The sequence below is a fragment of the Equus caballus genome, chromosome 5 (genome assembly GCF_041296265.1).
Source record: "Equus caballus isolate H_3958 breed thoroughbred chromosome 5, TB-T2T, whole genome shotgun sequence".
Classification (NCBI taxonomy): Eukaryota; Metazoa; Chordata; class Mammalia; order Perissodactyla; family Equidae; genus Equus; species Equus caballus.
Genome location: NC_091688.1, coordinates 40,751,780 through 40,775,916, shown reverse-complemented (window position 1 = coordinate 40,775,916; position 24,137 = coordinate 40,751,780). Strand labels below are relative to the sequence as shown.

The window sequence follows — 24,137 nt, the reverse complement described above, 5'->3', positions numbered from 1 at the left end:
AACTCAGAATACTGTGGGGGGACCGAGGAGGGCTTTACGGAGGAAGGGGTCCTTTTGGGGTGGGCGTGGAAGGATGGGAAGAATTTCATCAGGTAGAAAAGAGAAGAAATACCACTCCAGGTAGGAGATATAGTCGAAGCTGAAACTTGAGGAAAGGCAGGGTCCAGGTGGACTGGGGTAGAGCCTTCCCACACTGAAGAGATGGAAGGGGGCCTAGGACTCCAGCCAAGGAGGCTGAAATTAATGCCTTGGGCACTGGAGAGCCGAGGATTTTTGAGTGAAGTAGTGATATGAGAACTGAAATTTTCTGCTGGCTCGCTGTCTGTCTGCTGCCTTTCAATTTCCATTTCTTCGTCACTCTCCTTATCTGTGTCCTGTGTCCTTCCCTTGGCCGCCGCTGGCCCCTCCCTGGCCAGAGATAACTGGCCAAATCATTTTCCTTTTCCATGTCACCACCCTGACTGCCTATCAGGGAGTAGGAGAGGGAGGGGATGAGCCAGGACCCTCCCCAGTGCCTCAGTTGCCCCCTGTCCTGCCCCCAGAGGGGTGGAGGAAACGAGACTTAGAAAGGCAGTTGGGAGGGGAAGCTGCCCCCTGCCCCCGACCCCCTAGAGTGACTCTGAGGTGCTGGCTTCCCCTCCCCCTCTGGGGCCAGCCCTCAGGCCTTGCAATCGTTGGGCTGATTCTCCGTGCTTAGTACCAGTCAGTGCCAGCTGGCAGCTCTCACCGGAGACTGAGGTGGCACAAATACGGGGGAGGGGGGAGGAAGTGGGCAGGGGCCCAAGGGGAAGAGGGGCCAGGATCCGAGGAGGTGGTAGTCAGAAAGCTGGGTGGCCAACATGGGGGTCACATGGGATGAGGGAAAGACTAGACTGAGGAGTCTGGGGGCTTCCAGGGGAGTAGAGGAGGTATCTGGCCCCAACCCTAGTTCTTCTGCCCCTGGCAAACCTAATCCTCTACACTCACCCCCTTAAGCTGCCCCTAGCTAATTTGTTTTGGTCCCTTTAAGAGCTGCCTGGGAACTGGGGCACTGGAGGGGGCTGGCAGGGCCCACACCCCCTCCCCCTGCCATGCCATGTCTGCTCCGCCCCTTGCCTGGTACACACTCTGCTGGAAGTCTTGGACGCCTGGGTTAGGGTCTCCACTGCTGGGCTGGGGGTAAGGCTTGAAAGTGGTGGGTAAGAGGGACCGTGGTCCCTGGGGTGGGATGGGGGGCGGGGGATGCCAGTTTCCTAGCACTATGGACATGGTGTGTCTGTGTGCCAACTTCAGTGGATACCACAGAGGGCCCTGGCTGGGTGGTCCTCCAGTCTCAGACTGGGGGGAGGGCAGCTCCAGGGACCTTGAGGGGCAGAGTCTAGGGGGCAGGGTGCTTGGGTCTTCTCACCCTCCACTCCCTCATCTCATTTTTCCGGGACCCTCACTTGCTAAACTCCACCAGCCATTCCCTGTCTCTCCTGCAATTAAAGACATAGGACCCTGACACCCCATCTTGCAAGGTGGGGAAACTGAGGCTAGGCAAACCAGAGGAAATGGAGCTGTGTGTGTGCTGCAGCGGAAGAAATGGAGATTAGGCTGCAGAAAGTTTCTTCCTCCTTCTCCAGCCCAGGCGACCTGGGTGCCCAGCTCACCCCAGCAAGTTTCTAACTACAGTCCTGGCCACCACCTAAGACTAGGTCCCTGCTCCCTCATCAGAACAACCTAGCTCCTTCCTGGAAGTTTTGATTTCCATATGTCAAGGCCAGGAGAGGCTCCCTGAAGCCCAGCTGGGTAATCCGGCATGAAGAGGAGCCAGGGGAAGCTTGTAGGCTCCCCCTACTTTACTCCCTTGGATCATTTCAGAAATGTAGCCCCTATCCAATTCTGCCACAGAGACTGGGCCCAATTCCCCGAAATGGGAAGGAGATGGGGGCAGGGACCCAAGGACATCCCCTGGGTGTGAAGTCCCTGCTCTCCAACCTTCTTTCTTCCTGTTACAGCACTAGTTCAGTTTCCTCTAGTCCCTGCCACCTTGATTCCAAATCACTGCTTCCCCTCCTACCATGTCTCCCAGGGCTGGGGGAGAAGAGTCTGAACAAGTAGGGGCCCTGTGAGTCCCTAAGGCCTAGATGCTGAGGGCAGCGAGGATGGAGTGTCAGGAAGTGGTGAGGGGTGTCATAGCAGCCCTGCTCAGAGTCCACTTCTGCTTTCAGCACCATGACCATGACCTCCTTGCCCCACCCCAGACGGAAATGCTCATCCGCCACCCCAGCCCAGACCTAAAAGGGAACCAGATTTGGCCTATGGAGCCCTCTGCCCAGGGCTGGCACCAGCACACTCATTTCCTTCCTTCTAAAAATACTATTAAGTCAAGAGAGGAGCTAAGTTTCTCCAAGGTAGGCTGGAAAGCCATTATTTTACCTATGTGAATCAGAGAGGGCAAGTGCCCTGCCCAAGATCACAGAGCAAGTTACAGGCAGCCAGGCCTGGGACCCAGGGCTTTTGCTCCGCAGCCCCATGGTGTCTTTTTCACAGACTTCCCACAAACTGAGAAGCCAGCCTCGAAGGGGCTTTTCCAACTCCTGATTTTACCAATGAAGAAGCTGAAGGCCAGCAGGTACTGGAGGGAGCTCTGGTAACCAGGGTTGCTCAGGATCAGGGCTGGGAGAAAACAGGAGGGCCAGCTCCCAAAGCTTGCACACAGACCCCTGCTTGCCTCTGCTCCCTCACAGGTGGGAAGGAATCCAGCTCAGGCTTGTCTCTTTTTTTATTCCCTATCTAGTCTAGATCTTTGGAAAGTCCTTCGTGGAGTCTGCCCTCCACGTTCCTCTTACAGCACAAACCTTCACCTCTTGACAGGTCTCAGGGGGTTAGCCAAAGAAGGCTTCTGGGGGAACCATCTTCTTGGTAAGGTGGTTTAGGAATAATCACCCATTCTTCCCATGGAAGTCAGGATATTAATGGAAGACAGCTTCTTAGGCTTCTTGACAGAGAAGAGACCTTGTCTCTTGGCTTATTTGCATAGATATTTGTATGTTCATTTACATCCTTATTGACAAACTCAATTTGCATGAGGTCAGGCTGGCCGGCATCCATGTGTGATCCGCCTACATATACACAGTTCCCAGCAAAGAGGGAAACCCAGAGACACTGACCATAAAACAGAATTGGCCCCAGCTGAACCTTGAACCCAGCTAGGGGACATCTGCACCAAGGTGCCTGCCTGACAGTGGGCAAGGGAGCTGAGAAAGGACGCTGGGGGCTAGTGTGCCCCCTCCCCGCCTCCCTCCACAGCTGCAGCCCCGCCTCCTCCACACATGTAGATCCAGGAGCCGCAGAAGGTGGGGCACAGGGGGACATGGGTAGGAGGAGGAAGAATATGGGGAGATTCTAGTCCCTCCCACTTAGTGATGCGGTCGCCATGGTGACTGAGGACCAGTGAGGTGGGATGGGGTTGGGGATGAGGGGCGGGGGTGTGGCAGGGACGAAGGCACTGGGAGACAGAACGGCCGGCATTCCAGGGGGAGGGAAACGCGGCGGCATCCCCAAGCTCCAGGTAAGGGAGTGAGGAGAGCTGACAGTTCTGAGAGGAGAGGGCAGGCCATTGTCTGGCGCTGGCTCTGCCCTGAGGAGGGGGCAGACAGAGGGGGTCGGGCCATTGTGTGCGATACTCAGCTCAGCCTTCCAGCACTAGTCAGGCTGGAAGAGAAACCCTCGGAGGCACTGGGTAAGGAGTAGGGGGATTGGGCTGGGCAGGTGGCAAGAAGGCTGGGAGGCAGTGGAGGTGGGAAGAGGTGAGGGGATGCTGGGGCAGTAGAGGCTTGGGGACATCACTAGTGCCTTAGACACAGTAGGCACTTAACACATCTAAGTTGATTGGATTTGCTTGTGATCATAAACAGATGGGAGCGAGGGGCAGGGAGGTGGAGCTAAGGAAGGCGAGCCAGGAAGCTCGGGTTCCCCAGGACTGCGCTCTTCTGAGGCTGCCCCTGAGGCTGGAAGGGAGATGGGGTAGGGGAAACTGGACCTACTGGGCATTGGCGAAGCCAAGAGTGGCTTCTCTCCAGGCTCCAGGAGCCCCTCCCTCAGTGAGGTATCCATGCTCCCTAGGGGTGCAGAAGAGACAGAGCCCCTTGGGTGAGCATGGGGTAGGGATGAGGAGCGACATCTCCATCTCCCCTCCCACCTCCACCTCCACATCTAGATCTCTAGTCTGGGCCAGAGAGCCTGGCAGGAAGGGGCTACTGATTGATGTGGTCTAGGGGCCATGGGGGAGGAGTCCCCGTAGGAGATGGACCCTGGGGCAGGGGAGCAAGGCTGAACTTGGCATAGTTGTCATGGGGAGTCCCCAGGGTGGGCTGCAGGGCTTGGGGAGAGAGGAGTTGGGGAGCTCTCACACTGGGGCTATGAAATGGCCTGGTCCTTGAACATCTGACCCCTTCTCATGGCCACCTCACCCGAACTGCTGCCTGACTCCAACCCCAGCCCAGACACTTTTCCTCCCTGGCCTTGGTTTCTGCATTTGTACAGTGTGGGAGGGAGTGGAACCCTGTCAGCTCTGAGCTTCCTGGATGCTGTGGGCAGGACATGCTACATCATTTGCGGGGCCCAGTGCAAAATGAAAATGTGGGGCCCCTTGTTCAAAAATGATCAAGACTTTTAAGACGGCAGCAGGGGAGTATTAGACAAAGTGTGGGTCCTTCTGAGCGTGGAGCCCTGTGTGACTGTTCAGGTCATGTGCCCATGAAGCAGTCCTGGCTGTGGGCTCTGCCAGCTGCAGCAAGGGAGATGGCAGCGTGACTTTGGATCTGACTTCAGAAGCTCTGGTGCGAGATGGGCAGTGGCAGGCGGCAGGTGCTCTTCCTCCCCATCCGGCTCCTCCATGGCCCTGGACCAGGAGGCCCTTGTGGAGGTAGGGGGTGGAACCTGTACTGGACAGCCTTTCTTCTGAGAGGTTTCTGTTCCCTCTTGAGACAGGAATCATCCCAGAGATACTGTTTCTTCGCCCAGAGGAGCTACAGCGTGCCACCCCCCACCCTCCACGGGTGCCTTCTCCATTCAGGTGGCTCACAGCTGAGTTTCCTGGACCGAGGCAGGAGTGGGGACTGCAGGAGCAGGACTTTGGAGAGACAGGGTAGCTAAGGTGTTAGCTTTTTAATGAAGCAGATATAAGTTTAGCTTAGCTTCTAGCTGTGTAACCTCCCTGAGCCTCACTTTCCTTATCTGTAAAATGGGAATATGGTGATGCCTATCTGCTAAAATTGTTGGGTAGACCAAAGCCTGATTATGCAAACTATTCATCTTGGCTGGAGGGGCTGGGGAAAGGGAGACCTGGGGCCAGAAGAACTCTTGGGTCTCTGGAGAAGGAGCAACTAGGAGCAGGGCATTGAATCAAACACTGCCAGAGAGGCGGGAACAGGGCAACGGGCATGGAGGGTGGGGCTGGAACTTCCTCCCCCACCTTACCCCCCATCAGAACTCCTCCCAATGACCTAGATAAGCCAATCTGTTCAAGCAGAGAGGTTTGGGCAGGGGAGGTGTCCAAATCCAAGCTGGGGGTTGGGGAGACAGAGAAGGTGGGGTCCAGGTAGGAGTTTCCCCTGATTCTGAGAGGCCAGAAGACTTTTTCTGGGTGGCTTGGCCCATGGCTTCTCCCAAGCATCTGACAAGGAGCCTCTGTGAGTCTGGGGCAGTCTTAAGGCAAGTCTTGACAGAAACAGTTGTCAGGAGGGTCTGGCTGAGACCAACCCCCGGGGAAACTGAGGGAAATGGGAGCAGAGGGAGAAGGAAAGAAGGCTGAGCAGGCTCTGACAAGGAATTCTTCTAAGGAGTAGCCTGGGCTGAACCATCACCCGGTAGGCTGGTGCTGTGGCAAGAGGGATGGAAGTTATACTACAGGAAGGACTTCCTGACCATGAGGAACGTGTGTTTAAGAAGGAGGTGGGTTATTTATTGGAGTCGGATTAGCCCTTGGATGGCTGTGCTCTTTAACCAGCAGTCAGCTGGTCTCAGCCTGAGTGGGCAGGAAACTACCCACTTTATAGGTCACGAAGCCCTTGGCACTAGATACCTCATTAACCCTGCATCATGAAGTTCCCCCTGGGGCCTTCAGGGAGGGGTGCGCAGCCACTACTGGGGGGATTGGGTGCCTCAGCAGTATGTTCCAGAAGTATGAGCTCAAATGGGAAATTTTCTGGGCCTCCCGCTGGCCTGATGCTGCCCTAAGAGTGATGGAGATTAGCCTATAGGAGGCACTTCCTCAGCAAAGCCATGGATAAGAGCCTAAGGCAATTGTTTTATTTTTTAAAGACTATGGCCCAGCTGGAAGTGGGAGGTTTGAAGGTTAGACCACTGCAGGGATTTCCCAGTAGGTAGGAGTGGAGAGACCCTACCTTGTGCGTAAGTAAAAAGAGGAATACGGAAGACAGTGTCATGTCTCCTATCAGGGGAATCTTGAGCAAGAGGAGAAACCACCGCTAGCCTGGTTAGACTGGATGTGATGTGACAGAGGGACAGGGGAATGGCTGAAATAACCTAGAAACTTTCTGGCCTTTAAAACTTTCTGGATAGAGGGAGGCGGGAGGAGAGGGAAAGAGAGAGGTGTGTCTCCTTTTATTCCCCTCCCAATCCACCAACTTCCGCCCAAGCCAGGGATCTGTCAGAACTCGAGAGGTGGAAATTCTGGTTTCCCTTGCCCAGAGCTCCCAGTGCTGGCTTTGGCACTATGGGTACCTGGAGGGCCGCACTCCCAGCCCAGCCAGGTTGAGCCTCCTGTCCCCTGCCTCTGGGGCCTGGGAATCCCCCTCCTTCTTTCTCTTGGATGGCACCTTCGCTCGGCAGTCCGGACAACTGGGTTCCAGACTGTGGCTGGCCCAAGGGTACGTGAGATGAAATGAGTGGCTGGGGGTTGGCGGTCCTGGGAGAAGATTATGCAGAGACCCAGGGAGACAGACAGCAGAGGTGTGAGACCAGAGGGAGACGGGGTAGCTGCAGAGGCTGGGAGAGTGCCAGCCACCCCCTGCCCTGGGCCACTCCCCAGGCAATGCTGATGGCCTAGTGCTGAGAGTCTCAAAGAAGAGGGCCAAGGAGGCCTGAGCATCAAAGATCAGAGCCCAGCTGGGGCTGGGGGCAAGGTCAGAGCAGGCCGATCCAGACTTGGTCTGCTGGCTTGGGTCATCAGAGGGCAGGGGTGAATATGAGGCACAGGGTATCAACAGATCTCAAAGTGCCAGGAGAGTCAGAGCAATCTATATTTTGAGTCAGGAATCTGCTCCCCCAGAAAGTCCCCTGCCCAGGGCCAGGTAATGGTTTGGGCTCTGGGATATGGGAAGGAGGAGGGCAAGGAGTAGATAGCAAGAAGGACTTCCCTGAGAGTCAGAAAAAAAAAGGCAGAGCAGGGCTATTGGTGAAAAGAGATCCGAAGGGCAGGATGGAACAGCTGGACTCCTACTCAGAGGGGAGAGTGAGGCAGCAGGCTGAGGCCTGTGAGATGATAGAAGTGAGACTCTGAGGGCCCTCCAAGAGGGAACCGTGCCCTCCCCTAACACCCTCACCTCCTCCCCCACCACCCTCCCCCCATATACACTTCTGCTGCTGGGACTCTGTGATTGGTCCCCAGGGGGGATGTGGTAAGACTGCTCACTCAGAGAGTGCCCGGTGCCTGTTTCCCCAGAGACGTCTGGTGACAGCCTCTGGCTGAGCATGGCCCTTCCAGTCCTGGGCCTGGACCCCTGGAGCCTCCTGGGCCTTTTCCTCTTCCAACTGCTCCTGCTGCTGCTGCCGCCGCCGACTGCAGGGGGTAGTGGGCAGGGGCCCATGCCCAGGGTCAAATACTACGCAGGTGAGTGTCTGATGGCCAGGAAGTATGGGGATGGCAACAGTGAGCTGGCGGGGCGGGGGGCCGCGGTATGCCAGGGAGAGATAGGGGGCCTCAGAGAGAAAATCAGCCAGAAATAGAAATTTAGAAACAGGAGTGAATGCTGAAACCCGCCTGGGGCAAAGACTGAGGACAGCAGGCCACAGGGCTGGGGCACCGCTCCTTCTGGTTCTCCAAAGTTGGTGATTTTTCTTTCCCTCTTTAAATGTCACTGTCATCAAGCTGGGCACCTCAAACCTCTAACTGCTTTAACACCCCCAGGTGTCCCCAAACTAAGGCCCATGCTAGAAGATCATCTGTGGACCTAGTGACCTAGGACACACCAGGCCCGTGCCAACCACACAGATCACGGTGGACTATGCCATATCTAGTCCCATGGACACCAGGAATACGAGAAGTTAGGGAGGCCTGGCTGGGGTATGGGCCCAGGGACCCTATAGGCACAGCTTGGCTGGTTTCTTTCTGAGGCTGTGGGGGCTGCTGGCCCTCTCACCTCCAGGGAGAAGATTCAGGAAAGGACACGGACACTCTAGGAGTTGCAGGGGCTTAGTCTCCTGGGCACTGCTGTGTCTTTAGCACCTTTCTGGGGCAACCTGGTCAAGGCAATGCACGTTGCCCATTGATGGAGAGGACTCCTCTGTGTTGGGTGGTGGCATTACCAACATAAACAAGACTCAGCCCCTGCCCTTAAGGTGCTCAGAGTCCTGATGGGGAAGTAGATAAGTAATCAGACAAGCATGCTACAGGGTGATCAGCTCAGCAACTGAGGGGTGTATAGAGTTCTGGGGGAGGCTGGCCCTTCCAGCACCTAGCCACATGTGATTCCCCAACTCCTCCTTTTGGTCCTGTTTAAGATTTCTCTGAGCCTCCAAAGGTAACAATTAGCTAGTCAGTTCTCTAACTAGAGAGGATTTGAGAAGCCCCTTGCCGAAGTGCCAGTGGCACAGACACACACACCACTACCAGCCCTACACCAAAGTGATGGAGAAGACCTAGGTGAGCCCCCTAGGCTCGCCTCCCCTGCCCAGGGGACACCCAGGCATGAACACTGAAGAAAAATGTTTCCTTTCTGTTCACCCTATGGCAGTGATTTAGGTGTGGAAATTTCCTGCAGTAGAGGAGGGGAAGGAAGTGGGGTTGGTGAGTGGAACCCCTACACCCACAGCACCTCTGACACTGTCTAGGTTTCCTGCTGTGGCTGCCAACACCTTCCTGTCTGTCTATCTGCCTTCTGCTCCCCCTGCCAGTGAGGGACAACTTGTCCTCCCCCACCACAGCCCCTCAGCCCTAGAAGAGCATCCATTGTGCCTTACTTTATTTCCTGTCCCTTTGTGTGTCCCTTGGGTGCAGGCCACCCACCCCTAGCCCCAGGCTGTCATTACCCTGTTTCTGGCTGCCTCTCCTCTCTCTTGTGGCCTCAACATACAGAGCTCCTATGGCTGCCAGCAGGGAGGGGCAAAGTGGGGGAGCCGCTGATGAACAGTGGGTCCAGCTGCCAAGGTCTGAGGAACAGACTCTGCCAATCTTTCCCCTTCCCCTACTTTTGTCTCATAAGTCAGCTACCTTCCCACCAGCTCCTCATCACTCATCCCTTCTCAACACCTCTCAACAGGGGACGGACGCAGGGCTCTTAGCCTCTTCCACCAGAAGGGTCTCCAGGATTTCGACACTCTGCTCTTGAGTGGTGACGGAGGCACTCTCTACGTGGGGACTCGAGAGGCCATTGTGGCCTTGAATATCCAGGATCCAGGGGTGCCAAGGCTGAAGAACATGGTGAGTAGGCTAGGGATAAAGGGCATGGGCTGGGAGTGAGGAGGGGACCAGCGACTGCTCGATACCTGGGCTGCCTACGCATGAATAACTGCCAGATTGCTGTTATCTATAATCAGCAATAATCAGCAATTCTTGTTATATATACATATATATATGGTCCACATAACAGACAAAAAACATTATAGTGGCCTTGCTGTTCGCTGGTATCATGAATACTGGTTGAATAAAATTAACTGCTAAAATGGCTGATATGGAAATCACTGACATATGAGAGAAACATTGACTCAAATTATATCAATAATGTGATATCCACCCACTGGTAGAAATAACTGAAGCTTCTGTGTTAAATTATAGTTATATGGGAACAACGTGGGGGAGAAGGAGGGAAAAAAGAGGGGGAGGGGGCTAGCAACTACTGAGCATCCCCACGGTTTGTGTTTCTCACTGTGGTCTGTGGATCACCTGCACGAATGAGAGGCCAGTTAAAAATGCAGATTCTCTGAGGCATGACCCAGGAACTGACATTTTTAACAATTTCCCCAGGAAATGTGTTGTTTGACAACTGCTGCTCTGCATACCATGCATTGCATTAGGTGCTTTACATGTGTACCTAGTTGTGCCCTCCAGAAGCCTGTGCAATTGGCATCAAGATCACTCAACCAGTAAGTGACCAAGCCTAGATTCAAACTCAGGTCTGTCTGATTCCATAGGCCATGTTCTACCATGGAGCTGTGTCCTAATGAATATCAGTGTCATCAGAGTAATAGCCATGGTCACAAATTGATGTTATTATAGCCCATGAGCATGTCACTAACTACCATGCCTATTGGTGATTTCACACTAGAGCCAAGGAGGGGATGGCAGGTCAAAGCTAGAGCTAAAGACCTTATTTCCCTTTGTCTCCCTGTTCCCAACTCCCCACTTCAGATACCCTGGCCAGCCAGTGACAGAAAAAAGAGTGAATGTGCCTTTAAGAAGAAGAGCAATGAGGTAAGTGGAGGTGAGGGTATAGGGGCTCTGGGTAGAGAACCCTGGCATCCCCAGCCCATCACTGGATGGCCTCAGGTGGGGCAGACAGTGGAGGATGCTTGTTTGCAATGATTACCACCTGCATCCTGTTCTATAAAGATGTACAGGGACTGCCTCAGCACTGCCCAGCCCCGCTAGGAACTGAAGGGGCAGCCTCTGAGGGCCCAGGAGTTTGGGGCAAGTGGCCTGAAGGCCTGACTTCTCTATCTCCCCCAGACACAGTGTTTCAACTTTATTCGTGTCCTGGTCTCTTTCAATGCCACCCATCTCTACGCCTGCGGCACCTTCGCCTTCAGCCCTGCTTGTACCTTCATTGTGAGTTATCTGGCAACCAGCTCTCAGGCCCCATGCATCCCTCTTCACATCTACTCCCAGCCCATCCTCTGAAGCTCTGGAAAACTCTGGCCTTCCAGATGCAGGACCCTCGTGAGCTTCCCAGCCCCAGACCAGTTTCACTCTATGTCCCTTTCCCTTCCTCCCTCACAACCCCAAATTTCCTGGACATGAGACTCTGGCGTTCTGGCCCCCCAGCCTCTACCCCCCTCTAGGAACTCCAAGATTCCTACCTGCTGCCCATCTTGGAGGACAAGGTTGTGGAGGGAAAAGGCCAAAGCCCCTTTGACCCCGCCCATAAACACACAGCTGTCTTGGCAGGTGAGTATCAAGTTCCTGGGTCCATCCCAACATCCGCTTTCCCAGGTCACTCTGTGACATATGGAATCTGACACAGTTTCCTGCAAGGAAGGGCACAGAGGGAGGGGAAGCCAGGAGCCTCAGAGCACAAGATCCGAGGGAGAATCAGGCACCCCAACCATGAGCTCCTGCTGAAGCTGCCACAAAGGAGGTGGAGAGAGATGGATGTGGAGAGATACACAGTGGCAGGAAGGTCTAGGAGGGGTCTCGGGAAGAGAAGCCTGAGATTCAGTCATTTGTTCAACAAATACGCACTGTGTGAACACCTCCTCTGGTGTGCCAGACATTGTGCTAGGAACGGTAGGGGTTACAAAGAAGAAATCATGGCCCTGTGCCCTCCGGGACACAAACCATGACAGACTTCCCACCCTGGCTTCGTGGAGGAGGTGGCCTTCAGCTTTTGAGTAGGACCTTGAAAGATGGGGAGGGAAAGTGTTCCAGGAAGAGAAGAGTAGGACCCAAGGTGTAAAAGCAGAAAACATGGCCACCTTTCCGGAACAATGAGTGATTCTATTCAGCAAGTGGTGCAGCTGGGTGTGTGAGGGAGTAGCCAGAGAAAGGCTGGAAAAGTGCCAAAACACAGAAGGCCACAAGGGCTGGCCATTCTCTGTGGGCAGAAGGACCTAAGGAGGGTGCTCAGTGGGGGACTGTGAGCTGGGCTTTGGGGCTCCACAGGAAGGCGTAGAACAAATAAAGGGGGCCAGAGACTGATGCAAATGCTGGCCCCAGTCAGAGGCAGGTCTGGGGAGGGCAGGGGCATCCTCCGGGTGATAAGGTCTCCCCACCTCTCCCCTGCTATAGATGGGATGCTCTATTCCGGCACCATGAACAACTTCCTGGGCAGTGAGCCCATCCTGATCCGAACGCTGGGATCCCAGCCTGTCCTCAAGACCGACAATTTCCTCCGCTGGCTGCAACGTAAGGACCTGAGGCCCAGCCAGCACAGGTCTGGCCCCATTCCCAGAGTCCGGGAGACCTGGCACTGTGAACTGCTGCTAATTTACACAACTCTCATTTGTTGAGGGCATACTACGTGCAAGGCAGTACTGTTTGGCGCTTGGGGTATAGCAGGGAAGAAGACAAAACTCCCGGCATCTTACCTTAAGAAATTAAGGAAGTAGCAGTCGCTCCCCCCGTCCCCCATGGCTAGCCCTCGGCTAGCTGTGGGACCCCAGGGCATCCAGGTGCTCAATCCCTATGCCTATCTGCCCCGCCCTTGCAGCGGACGCCTCCTTCGTGGCAGCCATCCCTTCGACCCAAGTCGTCTATTTCTTCTTCGAGGAGACAGCCAGCGAGTTTGAGTTCTTCGAGAAACTCCACACATCCCGGGTGGCCAGAGTCTGCAAGGTGGGCAGCCTGGGTGGGAGGCGGGGTTGGCCCTACAGGAGCCAGTGGGGAGACGGCAGAGGCGGGGCTAAGCACATAGGGCCCAATGGGAGTGGAGAGAGGCGGGCAGGGGGCGGGGACACGCGGGGCAGACGGGCGCCCTCTGACTCCGCCGACGCCCCTAGAATGACGTGGGCGGCGAAAAGCTGCTGCAGAAGAAGTGGACCACCTTCCTGAAGGCCCAGCTGCTTTGTGCTCAGCCCGGGCAGCTGCCCTTCAACGTCATCCGCCACGCCGTCTTGCTGCCCGCCAATTCCTCTACCGAGTCCCGCGTCTACGCAGTCTTCACCTCTCAGTGGTGAGCAGCGGGGCGGGAACGCGGGATCTGGGGCCAGCACCCATGTTGCCCTGGCTCGCCCAGGAGGGACAGGAACCCACATGAGCCGAGCACATACTCCGCACTCCACGTAGGAAAGCGTTTGGTCGTCACCACCTTCCAGGAATTTGACTCATGCCCTTAATGTAGATGGGAAAAATAAAGCTCAGGGAGGTTCTTATTAGTTTATATCCTGCCTGATTCCAAAAAGAATAGGAGGCAGCTTACAAAAGGCAGACATTAAAATAAAACCGATATGAAAATGGGAATAAGAGGAGAATAAGAGAAGCCAGGCATAGGATCAGCACATTACAAATGTTTGTCATTTATACAGTTCCTGAATGCCAGTCACAGATTTAGCTCTGAGCTTCCTAATGGCCTGAGTAAAGAAGGAAACACCATTAGCACCATAAGATAAAAATAAAGTCATTGCTTGGAAACTGAGAAAGGTTAACTGATTTGCTGTGGCCTGGCCCCACAGTGTTTGGGTACCTGCTGACAATGTGTCAGGTACCAAAGATATCTGGTGTAAGCAGGGTCTCATATATAGGACACCGGGAAATGAGAACATGGTGTGTGCCACAGTCAGGTTAAAGAGACAGACCTGTCTCTACAGACCAGGGCTGAAGGAATAAAAATAGTCTTGTCGTCAGGCTCTGGTTGGTTCTCTGATGATCAGGAATCCATGGGACCCAAGGAAGGGGTCTACATCTGGAGCCTGTTGGGAGCTGGTTACATTGCCCCTCCCATGGGTACAGCCCAGACTGGGCAGGACAGGCAGGAGCCACCCCAGGGCCTGAGCTCCAATTAATTCTCATTAAGGATAATCACACTTCAGATCCTAAGATAGGTCAGAGTCAGGGGCTCTCCTAGCCCTTATCACCACTGCTGAGGGAAGGAGAGGCCCCTGGAGACTGCTCCAGCCCTCCTCACTCCTGCCTTCCTGGGGTTTCTCACCAAGGGTGGGCCAGGGCTGGAGGGGGGCCTTCCGGGTATAGCAACGTCCCTTCTGGCTGTCTCCAGGCAGATCGGCGGGACCAGGAGCTCTGCTGTTTGTGCCTTCTCTCTCGAGAACATCAAGCGTGTCTTTGAGGGGAAGTACAAGGAGTTGAACAAAGAGACTTCACGCTGGACTACTTACGGGGTCCCCGATATCAGTCCGCGGCCAGGCAGCGTGAGTACCATGCCCAACACTGAGCAAAGCCCATACACAGAGACATACGCATAATGCCAATGTGGAAGCACTTATCAAGGCATAATAAATGCCCAATAAATGTTAGTGCTCCCCCGTGCCCCGTCAGTCCTGCCCGCTCATGTATATATACCTGGTCCAGCTGCCCGGATTCCACAGGTGTCCAATCCCATCGTACACACAGCCGTCCCCATGCCCCCTAGCTCAGCATGCACCAAATACCTGGGTATATCTCTGAGGAAACAGGAGCGTGGGCTGGGCCAAGCACTGTCTTGGCCGTCTTCACTTTCATTTTTTATTTAACTTTTGTTTTGTTTTTTGACCATTTTCAGAATCATATAGCTCTACATAGTTGGTTTCCAAAAAATAGCCTTATTCCCTGTCCTCCACTTTTCCCTTTCTAGAGACCATCACCTTCAACTCTTTTAGCTGGTTCTTTTGGTATTTATCTCCAAATCTCTAAATAACATACTTTTGTTGCTACTTTTTTTTCTAAGATTTTATTTTTTTCCTTTTTCTCCCCAAAGCCCACCAGTAGGTAGTTGTATATTCTTCGTTGTGGGTCCTTCTAGTTGTGGCATGTGGGACGCTGCCTCAGCGTGGTTTGATGAGCAGTGCCATGTCCACGCCCAGGATTCGAACCTACAAAATACTGGGCTGCCTGCAGCGGAGCGCGTGAACTTAACCACTGAGCCACTGGGCCAGCCCCTGTTGCTACTTCTTGATGTTTAGTTTTAGGCAGTATCTATTGAATTCTCATTCTGCAAGGTGAGGATTTAACTGTGTTCCCCCACTTCCACCCTCGCCCAGTGATATGATGGAGCCAGGGGACAGCAACTAGCAAGAACTCATTTTCATATCTCTTTCCAAATTCGTGTCCAGTGTTACTACATTGGTAGTTTGAAATCAGCCATGGTGGGAGTATATACCACAGAAATCAGCAAACACTACAAATCAGGGCTCCCCCAGCCCCCACCTCAGAGCTGCCTTACCAACACAGCACCACACCCACCCCTCATCTCCCAACATAGTTTTACAGTAATTTGATTAGATCAATATTTATATTATGACTCTTACTATTCACAGCTGAGCCAGGTAGTAAGCCATGATTACTTTGCCTTTTTGCATAATTTTTTTCCCCTGAGGTTAGTAATTATCTTGATTCTTTTTTCTTTTTTACTTGCTTTGTTTTCTAAGCTCTTATCTTTAATTCAACCCCAGACTCTTCCTCAATTATCTGAATCTCTTCTGAAGACAGATCCATTAGGTGTTCTAACAGGTTCATATTCCTGGAGATCCTTCCCATCTGCTGCCTTCTGGACTGGAGGCCCTCTACATCCAGGCCACAGCTGCCATCCTGGAATTTCCCTTCCTCATCATTCTGGACATTTCCTTTGACTCTTTCTTGTGATGATCTCGTGTTTCTTGCATCTCGTGGCTTCCTCTTTTTTTTTTTTTTTCCTATCTTATTTTAGTGGAAGCTAACCTCTGTAGATTCCTGGAAAGGGATCCATGGCAGGTAAAATTTTTTGAGACCTTGCGGGCCTGAAAATGTCTTTATTCTGCTTTCACATTTGGCTAGGTGTATGTAATTCTGGACTCAAATAATCTTCCTTGAAACTTTGAAGGCTTGCTCTATTATCTTCTGGCTTCCAGTGCTGCTGTTCAGAAGTCCAAAGCTGTTCTGACCCCAACTCTTTGAGTGTCACCTGTTTTTTTCTCATTGGAACCTTGTAGTGCCTTTTCTTTGTCCCTGGTTGTTCTGAAATTTCACAGTATTGTACTTTGAAGGGACCCTGTTCATTTATTGTGCTGGACATTCAGGATGCCCCTTCAGCCTGGAAATTTAGTTCCTTCCATTCTAGGAAGTTTCCTTGAACTATTTCCACTTCATTCAACAAATATTTTTGAGGCCATGTGCCCCTCTTCTAGGCACTGGACAAAAGTCCCCTTCCTCATCCAGCTGACATTCTAATGTTAGGATGTTTTCTCACTTCTTTCTGGACCTCCTGGACTGGTCCTCTAACTTTTTAAATCCTTTCCTATTTTCCAAGTCTTTGGTTTTGTTCTATTTTCCGGGAGAGTGTCTCAATTTTATCTTCTGAGCCTTCTATCAGATTTTTAATTTCTGCTAAAATATTTAATTTCCCAGGTTTTTAAAGCTTTGAATATCTCTTTTATAAAGATGTCCTATCATAGAGGATTTCAAATTATAAAAAGTAGAAAGAATGGTATAATGGACTTCCGTATACCCATCAGCCAGTTTCAACTCATAACCAATCAAACTTGGTTCCACTATACCCTTCCCCCTCCCCCCTTATTATTGTGAAGGAAATTTTGGATATCCTATCATTTTACCTGTGTTCTTTTCCTAGGGCTGCCATAAGAAATCACCACAAACTTGGTAGCTTAAAACAACAGAAATTTATTCTCTCACAGGTCTAGAAGCCAAGAGTTCAAAAGCAAGGTGACAGCAGGGTTGGTTCCCTTTGGCACCTCTGAGGGGGAATTTCTTCTAAGCCTCTCTCTAAGCTTCTGGTTGGCTGCTGGCAATCCTTGGTGTTCCTTAGCTTGTAGACACATCTCTCCCGTCTCTGTCTCTGTCATCATTTTGCCTTCTTCTCTGTATGTCTCCCCCACTTCTAAGGACACTTGTCATCGGATTTAGATCTCATCTTGAGATTTTTAATTATATCTGCAAAGACCCTTTTTGCAAACAAAGTCACATTCACAGGTTCTAGATGGACATATCCTTTGGGGAGGCCACCATTCCACTCACTATATTATCTATAAATATTTTAGCGTGTATCTCCAAAAGAGAAAGCCTTTAAGAAAATAGCCACAGTGCTGTGATCACACCTAAAAAATTAGTAATGATACCTAATCTAATATGCATTGAGTGTTCAAATTTCTAATAATCTCATAAGAGTTTTTTTTTTTAATATAGTTTGTTTATTTGAATCAAAATCCAAATAAGGTCTATAAATTTGTGCTGGTTGTTCAAGTCTCTTTTAATCTGTATGTCCCCTTTCCATCTTCTTTTTTTCTCTTGCAATTTATTTGTCATGTAGAGTTTTCCACAGTCTGGATCTTGATGATTTTGCATCTGTGTGCTGGAGTTAAAGTATTTTCTGTAAATTGGTTGGTTGTTGGATCTAGAGACTTGATCAGATTAAAGTTTGATTTTGAGGGGCAAGACTACTGCATGATAGTGTGGTCTTCTTTCAGGACATAAGCAGTGTCTGGCTGCCCTCTTTGAAGTAAGGAATCCTCTTTTGTAGCATTCTGTTCTTGTTTCATGGGTACGCTGTCTTCACTTATCTCTCTTAAGATAGTAATGATACTTTTCCGTAAAGTTTTCTTTCTCTGAGTCATTTCTTTTTCCTCTTAGGTTTTTGTTTGTTTGCTTTTTCTATTTGTTTGTTTTGGTCTCTTTCATGTTCATGGTTCTACTCACCTGTCTGGTAGTCCTTGGGATCTACTCATATTTAGGAATGAGGGACCACAAAGCTGTTTGGAAACTCTGCACCCGTGGGTATGACTTGGCAACTTGAGCTCCCATTGTAGCTCCGCTGAGGATGGTCTGGCTGGGCTGTTTTGTTGGGGACCTTCAATGTCAATATGTTTAAGTCTTTCCTCGTGGACCTTTAGTAGTCAGTTTTCCCAGAGCAGACTCTTCTAGTCTTCTGCTTGGAGGGAGATGGTCTGGCTCCTGGTGTCTTGGAGCCATGGGGGAAGAGCGCTGGGTGTGGGGAAGGGTCTCAGCGTGTACTGTGCCTACTTGCACTTAATCCCTTGCTTTCATGATGGTGTCCCTCTCCTCCCCAACTGTGCCTGCTGTCCTCCATCCAGAGACCCTCTGTCTTACCCTCTCCTGAGAATAAACCTCCAGTCTTGGGCCAAGGTGTGGAAGGGACAGTCATCCAGCTGCATGGAGCTGGGAAGCGATCTGCCTGCTTCTTAAACAGACTTTCAAACAGTCTTCTTTACTCAGCCTCTCTTTTACCTCACTTCCAGAGGTGACTGGGGCTGCTAATTCATGAACTTTAGGAATTCTGTCGTATAAATCTGATAGTTTTGGGCTACCCCAGGACTGACTTAAGAAGATTCTTTGATTTTCTTTTCCTGTCAAGTCTTTTACTATTTGTTCATTTGCTTCCCAGCTTCCAAACTGTGGCTGCTTTTGCCTCCTCTCCTGTTCTCCTCATCCCTAAGCTTTATGCCTTTAAAAAAAAAAATCCCTTTGGGAGGAAGCGAGAGTAGGTACATCTGCTCATTCTGGCACCAAAATGAGGTGTAGATGTTACTACCCCACTTTTCAGATGAGGAAATTGAAGCTCATAGAGGTGGGGTAACTTGTCTGAGGACACAGCTTGTAGGTGACAGAGTGGGGACTGGCCCTAAGACAGTGTTCTTGGCAGTGGAGGACAAGGATCCTGATTAATGATCAGGACACAGGTGTCCCGGAGCCACAGCATGCTGGTGTTGGCAGGGCCTTTTGAGAACAGCCGGTCCAACCCCCTCATTTTATGGGTGAGAAAAAGGAGGCCCAGAATGAAGAAGGGACTCTGCCAGAGTCATGCAACAAGTTCATGCAAAACCATGATGAGAAACACTCCCTGCTGCACCACCCCTTTCTGTGACATCTTTCATTCAATCACTGACTTAGCAAACATTTCTTGGGCACCAACTGTGTGCCTGGTCCTGTGCTGTGTCTGGGGCTACAGACATGAGTAAAACATGGTCTTGGCCTGCAAGAGGCTCTCACCCTGCTTCTTGCTGGCTGCCAGGTGTCCTTGATGAAGGGGAGGAGGACTCCCCTCCCCCTGTGATAACAGCTAACATTTATTAATACTTTCTTCGTGCCAAGCACCATTCTAATTACTTTTCACGTATTAGTGCATTTCATTCTTACAGCAGGCCCTTGATGTATTGGTAATATGCCCGTTTCACTGTTAAGGAACCTCAGGATGCAGAGGCTGGAATTCAAAGCCAGGCAGCTCCAGAGTCTGAGCATTAGCCACCATCCTGAGATGAGGACTGCCATGAGGGAGGGAGGCAAAGGAGATGAGCAGAGGGGGAGGGAGGGAGGGAGGGGACAGTGGGTGAGCTTAAGGGAAGGAGAAAGCTGACCTGATCTGCCTCCTTCCCCCTTCAGTGCTCGGTGGGCCCCTCCTCGGATAAAGCCTTGACCTTCATGAAGGACCATTTCCTGATGGATGAGCAGGTGGTAGGGACACCCCTGCTGGTGAAGTCTGGTGTGGAGTACACACGACTTGCAGTGGAGACAGCCCAGGACATCCATGGGCACAGCCACGTGGTCATGTACCTGGGCACCAGTGAGTGAAGTGCTCCAGGACATCCCTCAGGGGACTAGATCAGGGGCTGCAACTAGAGCAGGTTGAGGAGGGAAGCTTCGAGATCATCCATTCATGCTTTCATTCAACAAATGTTTTCTGAGCACCTACTATGTGCCTGACACCCTGCTAGGCTCTGAAAATACAGTGGGGGAACAAAACAGCTCAATCCCTATCCTCTCTGAGCTTTCAGGTTGGTAGGGGCCTTAGCAAGAGCCATTTATCTTATGGTGGAAGCCATGTTAGAGAGGGGAAGAGTGAGTGGGTAGAGGGGAGCTGGAAACAGCAAGTGTAGAGATCACTCCTTCAGGAAGCTTGGCTGTGAAGGGGAAGAGGAAGGGGAGTGACTGGAGGAGCGTGTGGGACCCAGCCAGCGTTCTTTTTTTAAAGATGGGAAAGATTGTCAGGATCCAGTAGAGAGGGAGATGGTGAAGAGATGGGCAGGCCAGGGGATAGTTGGCAGTGAAGTTGCAGAGGAAGCAGGAAGCCAGAGTCCAGGGCACAGGTGGACACAGGTGGCTGTGAGTGGAGGAGGGACAGCACCTCTGCTGGGATAGGGTGAAGGAATAGAAAAGGGTAAGCCCGGGTGGGTGTCTAGACTGGGTGGGGGGAGGGCGCAGGCAGGAAGCAGAGGGAGCTCTTATCTTAAGTGAAGGCTTTTGTGTTCTTTATGAAGTAGGAGGACACAAGGTCTTGAGCTGGGGATGAGGGGTGGAAAGGTGGGAGGTTTGAGGAGAGAGGGGTAGATTCAAAGAGTCGTTGTGGAAAGAAGGAGAGAGAGTCAGCGGGGGAAAGTGGAAGATTGTCAAGCATATAGATTGAGGGCTTGGCTAAGGTGGATGACCTTGAGCTTTCGTGGAAGAAACCTGCCAGGTTCATTCATTCTTTTAGGACATGTTGCTAGGCACTGTATCAGCTGTGCGTATACTGGGTGTACAGTAAATAACAAAACAGACAAAAAGCTCAGTCCTTGTGGAGTACATGGAGACAGACAATAAACATACTGAGTGAGTCAATTACTTAGGATGTTATAAGATTAGAAAATTAATGAAGTGTAAAGGGGTGTCAGGGATGCCAGCCAGGGAGGCTGCAGTTTTTAAAAGGGTGATCAGGGAAGACCTCACTGAAGTGCCTTTGAGTAGAGACACTTAATGGAGGTGAGGGAGGCTGGTGATATGATTTTCTACAGAAGTGCCCAGCTATCCACTGTTCCATGTCCATGGAAAAAGTGGACGTCTGGGTCACTCCAGGAGTGGGGTTTTATCAGGCAGTTGCGAAGGAAGGACAGAGGGGCAAGGGATTTCACGCTGTTTACAAGGGAGCTCCATCTCCATGGCATAGAGGGAAATGGTCTGACCTGTTTGTGTCCAGTGCACGTTACACTTCAGAAGCAACTTTCTGACAGCTGGGGAGGCCATCTGGAGTCAGAGAGGGAGCAGGGGAGGGGTCTGTGGATGAGGTGAGACAGTCTCAGCTCTCTCTCTCTCCACAGGCACAGGGTCCCTCCACAAGGCTGTGGTGAGTGGGGACAGCGGTGCTCATCTGGTGGAGGAGATCCAGCTGTTCCCTGATCCTGAACCTGTCCGAAACCTGCAGCTGGCCCCCACCCAGGTGGGAAGGGACCTTTTGATGGGGTGGGCCTTGGGTGCTGGGTCCTTACTAGCTGTGACGGGGGTGCCCTGACATTCTCCATCTCTCTTCCAGGCTGCAGTGTTTGCAGGCTTCTCAGGAGGCGTCTGGAGGGTTCCCCGAGCCAACTGTAGTGTCTATGAGAGCTGCATGGACTGTGTTCTTGCCCGGGACCCCCACTGTGCCTGGGACCCTGAGTCCCGAATCTGCCACCTGCTGCCCACCCCTATCCCGTGAGTGCCAGTCCTGGATGGTGGCCAAAGGTGGCCCTCCAGGACCCTTCTTACCCAGCTTATGCTCCCGTTCCTCCTCTCTCCAGGGTTTACTGACACATTCCCTCTAAGATTCCCCCCTCCTGTGGTGGGTCCCTCCTGGAATGGAGTTGCACCAGCAGCTCTGAAGCTGCTGCAGCTGTCCTGGGTTTCTCTTCCTCTCCTTTCTGTTCTACCTTGTCTCCCCGGCTCACCTTCTTCCCCACTGCACTTCCCTCTCTTTCTTCCTCCTCTTCCCGCTTGTGTCTGTTTCAAAGGATGATTTTTGCTTTCCCTGCCTTCTCAGGAAGTCCTGGAAGCAGGACATGGAGCGAGGGAACCCAGACTGGGCATGTGCCAATGGCCCCATGCCCAGGAGCCACCGGCCTCAGAGCCGCCCCCAAATCAGTGAGTGTGGGACCAGGGGAGGTGCAAAGGCTGGGGAGGACTTGTGGGCAGGGGTGGGCATTCCTGCCTCAATTTCTCCCCCAGCACCTGCCTGGCTTGAGACCTGGACACCCAGAGTTAGGATGGATTTGAGATCTGGCTGTAGGGAGGAGGGATAGGAATTCTAAGCTGGGATTCAGGATTGAGGGTGAAGTTGGTTTTGGTGTCAGAGTTGGAGTCAGATGGAGTGGCGATTAGTTTGGGGTCCAGACAGGAGATAGGAAGGGGGTCAGAGGTGAGTCTGGGAGTTGAAATGGGAGTTGCAGATGGGAGTAGGGGTCCAAATGTAGGGCAGAGACTCCCTCCTGCCTTCCTTTTCCCTTTCCCTAACCTTTGCCCCTTTCCTTCACCTACAGTTAAAGAAGTCCTGGCTGTCCCGAACTCCATCCTGGAGCTCCCCTGTCCCCACCTCTCAGCCCTGGCCTCTTACCACTGGAGTCATGGGAGAGCAGCCGTTCCAGAAGCCTCTTCCACAGTCTACAATGGCTCCCTCTTGCTGCTTCTGCGGGATGGGGTGGGGGGCCTCTATCAGTGCTGGGCCACTGAGAATGACTTCTCATACCCCGTGGTCTCCTACTGGGTAGACAGCCAGGACCAGTCCCTGGCCCTGGATCCTGAACTGGCGGGCATTCCCCGGGAGCGCGTAGAGGCCCCACTGACCAGGGTCGGTGGTGGGGCCGCCCTGGCTGCCCAGCGGTCCTACTGGCCCCACTTCCTCACAGTCACTGTGCTCCTTGCCTTAGTGCTTTCAGGAGCCCTCATCATCCTCCTCACCTCCCCACTGGGGGCACTCCGAGCCCGGGGCAAGGTCCAGGGCTGTGGGACCCTGCCCTCCAGGGAGAAGGCCCCACTGAGCAGGGAGCGGCACCTCCAACCCTCTAAGGAATGCAGGACCTCTGCCAGTGATGTGGACGCTGACAACAACCACCTGGGCACTGAGGTGGCTTAAACTCTGGGCACAGATGAGGGCTGTTGGTAGGGCAGGGTGCCTGGCCACACTGGCTGGGGGACCTGAAGCAGTGCAGCCCTGACTAGGGTGGGAGGAGCACAAAAGACCACCTTCCTCCCCCAAGAGGAGCTTCTCCTGCTGCTCTGTGTCATCAACAGCACTCAGTGGGCCGGGCGCAGCTGCCTGATTCCCCGATGGCATTCCTTTCTACCAAACACATGGGCTTTCCAATGGGGTTGCCCCAGAACTGGACCTAGGTTATGATGGGAGGACCTAGAGAGGAACCTTCAGTTCTGGCCATTCCGGGACCCTCTAGAAACATACTCCTCCAGGAAGCTCAAACACCTGACTGTTCCAGGACCCTATGGTGATAAACACCAAAACATCTAAACAACCATAAGATAGCACACTGCTCCTGGAGACACCACTCTGAAAGCAGCTGCCACCTTGGACACCAACACTCCCTCTCCGAGGGGTCTCTAGGGGTTTGTTGGGAGCTGCCTCCTCCTGCTCCTCTTATGAACCGTGCACCGCTGAATCCTAGGAGGTCTTTCCTGAAGGCTGACCTCCCTTCTTGCTTCAGTTGGGGCAGATTTTGATCCCTTCTGGCCTGGCTGGAATGGCAAGGGTAATCTGAGCCTTGTTCACTCCTTCACCCTGGCTGACCCCTTGACCTCTCTCCTCTCCCCTTTCCCTTGTTTTGAAATTCAAAAATTGCTTGTCACATACAGATTATTTTTTATTAAAAAGACAAAGTTTATGACTGGTGCCGTCTTTGTAGGAGCAGTCCGAGGACATCAGTAGGGAGAACGACTAGTTTTCTGGGGTGATTTTTCTCTCAAACTCCAGACCACTTCCTCTACCCTGCTGGCTCCCCCAACAGAACCAGCCCCACAGCCCTTTCCTCCACTCCAGGCAGTGCTAAAGAGTGACTCAGACTTTGCCTTTCGGGCCAACACACGTCCGTGTTGACCAGCCTCAGTTTGTGTCTGCCAGCCAGGCAACACCATCCATCACTGACTCCCTGCCACGGCCCAGTGGTTTCTGTGCCCAGCTTTCCCACACTTCTCGTGACTGCAGCTCAGCCCCCCTTCCTCACAGTAGCAGTTGGTTTTAATTTGTGGTGGGCTGAATTTATAGATAGACTGTACAGCCACCCCATTCTGGCCACATCCTTCCCAATATCTGACAAACAGTACTCTGTCTGTGCCCCCATACCACCTTCCCCTTCTCCTTCCTGTTCCAAAAGCATGTGTCCCT

The 24,137-nt window shown here is 52.4% G+C and overlaps 1 protein-coding gene across 7 annotated transcripts; it reads left to right on the top strand.

Annotated features, from left to right (window-relative positions):
• Window positions 1–615: 615 nt before the first annotated feature.
• On the top strand, window positions 616–23,637 carry SEMA4A (semaphorin 4A). 7 transcript variants are annotated; one of them, XM_070268034.1, is made up of 17 exons: window positions 674–738; window positions 2,515–2,596; window positions 5,808–5,919; window positions 7,652–7,819; window positions 9,468–9,628; window positions 10,556–10,618; window positions 10,874–10,972; window positions 11,206–11,311; window positions 12,152–12,268; window positions 12,573–12,697; window positions 12,862–13,034; window positions 14,076–14,226; window positions 19,403–19,583; window positions 21,094–21,212; window positions 21,306–21,463; window positions 21,789–21,889; window positions 22,285–23,637. In XM_070268034.1, the coding sequence occupies exons 4-17, from the start codon at window positions 7,681–7,683 to the stop codon at window positions 22,875–22,877; spliced, it is 2,286 nt and encodes a 761-aa protein (XP_070124135.1). In that variant the 5' UTR covers window positions 674–738; window positions 2,515–2,596; window positions 5,808–5,919; window positions 7,652–7,680; the 3' UTR covers window positions 22,878–23,637. The 7 variants fall into 7 exon arrangements, with proteins under 7 accessions (XP_070124132.1, XP_070124134.1, XP_070124135.1 ...); XM_070268031.1 differs by lacking the exon at window positions 5,808–5,919 and having other exon boundaries at window positions 616–738; XM_070268033.1 differs by lacking the exon at window positions 2,515–2,596 and having other exon boundaries at window positions 648–738.
• Window positions 23,638–24,137: the final 500 nt, after the last annotated feature.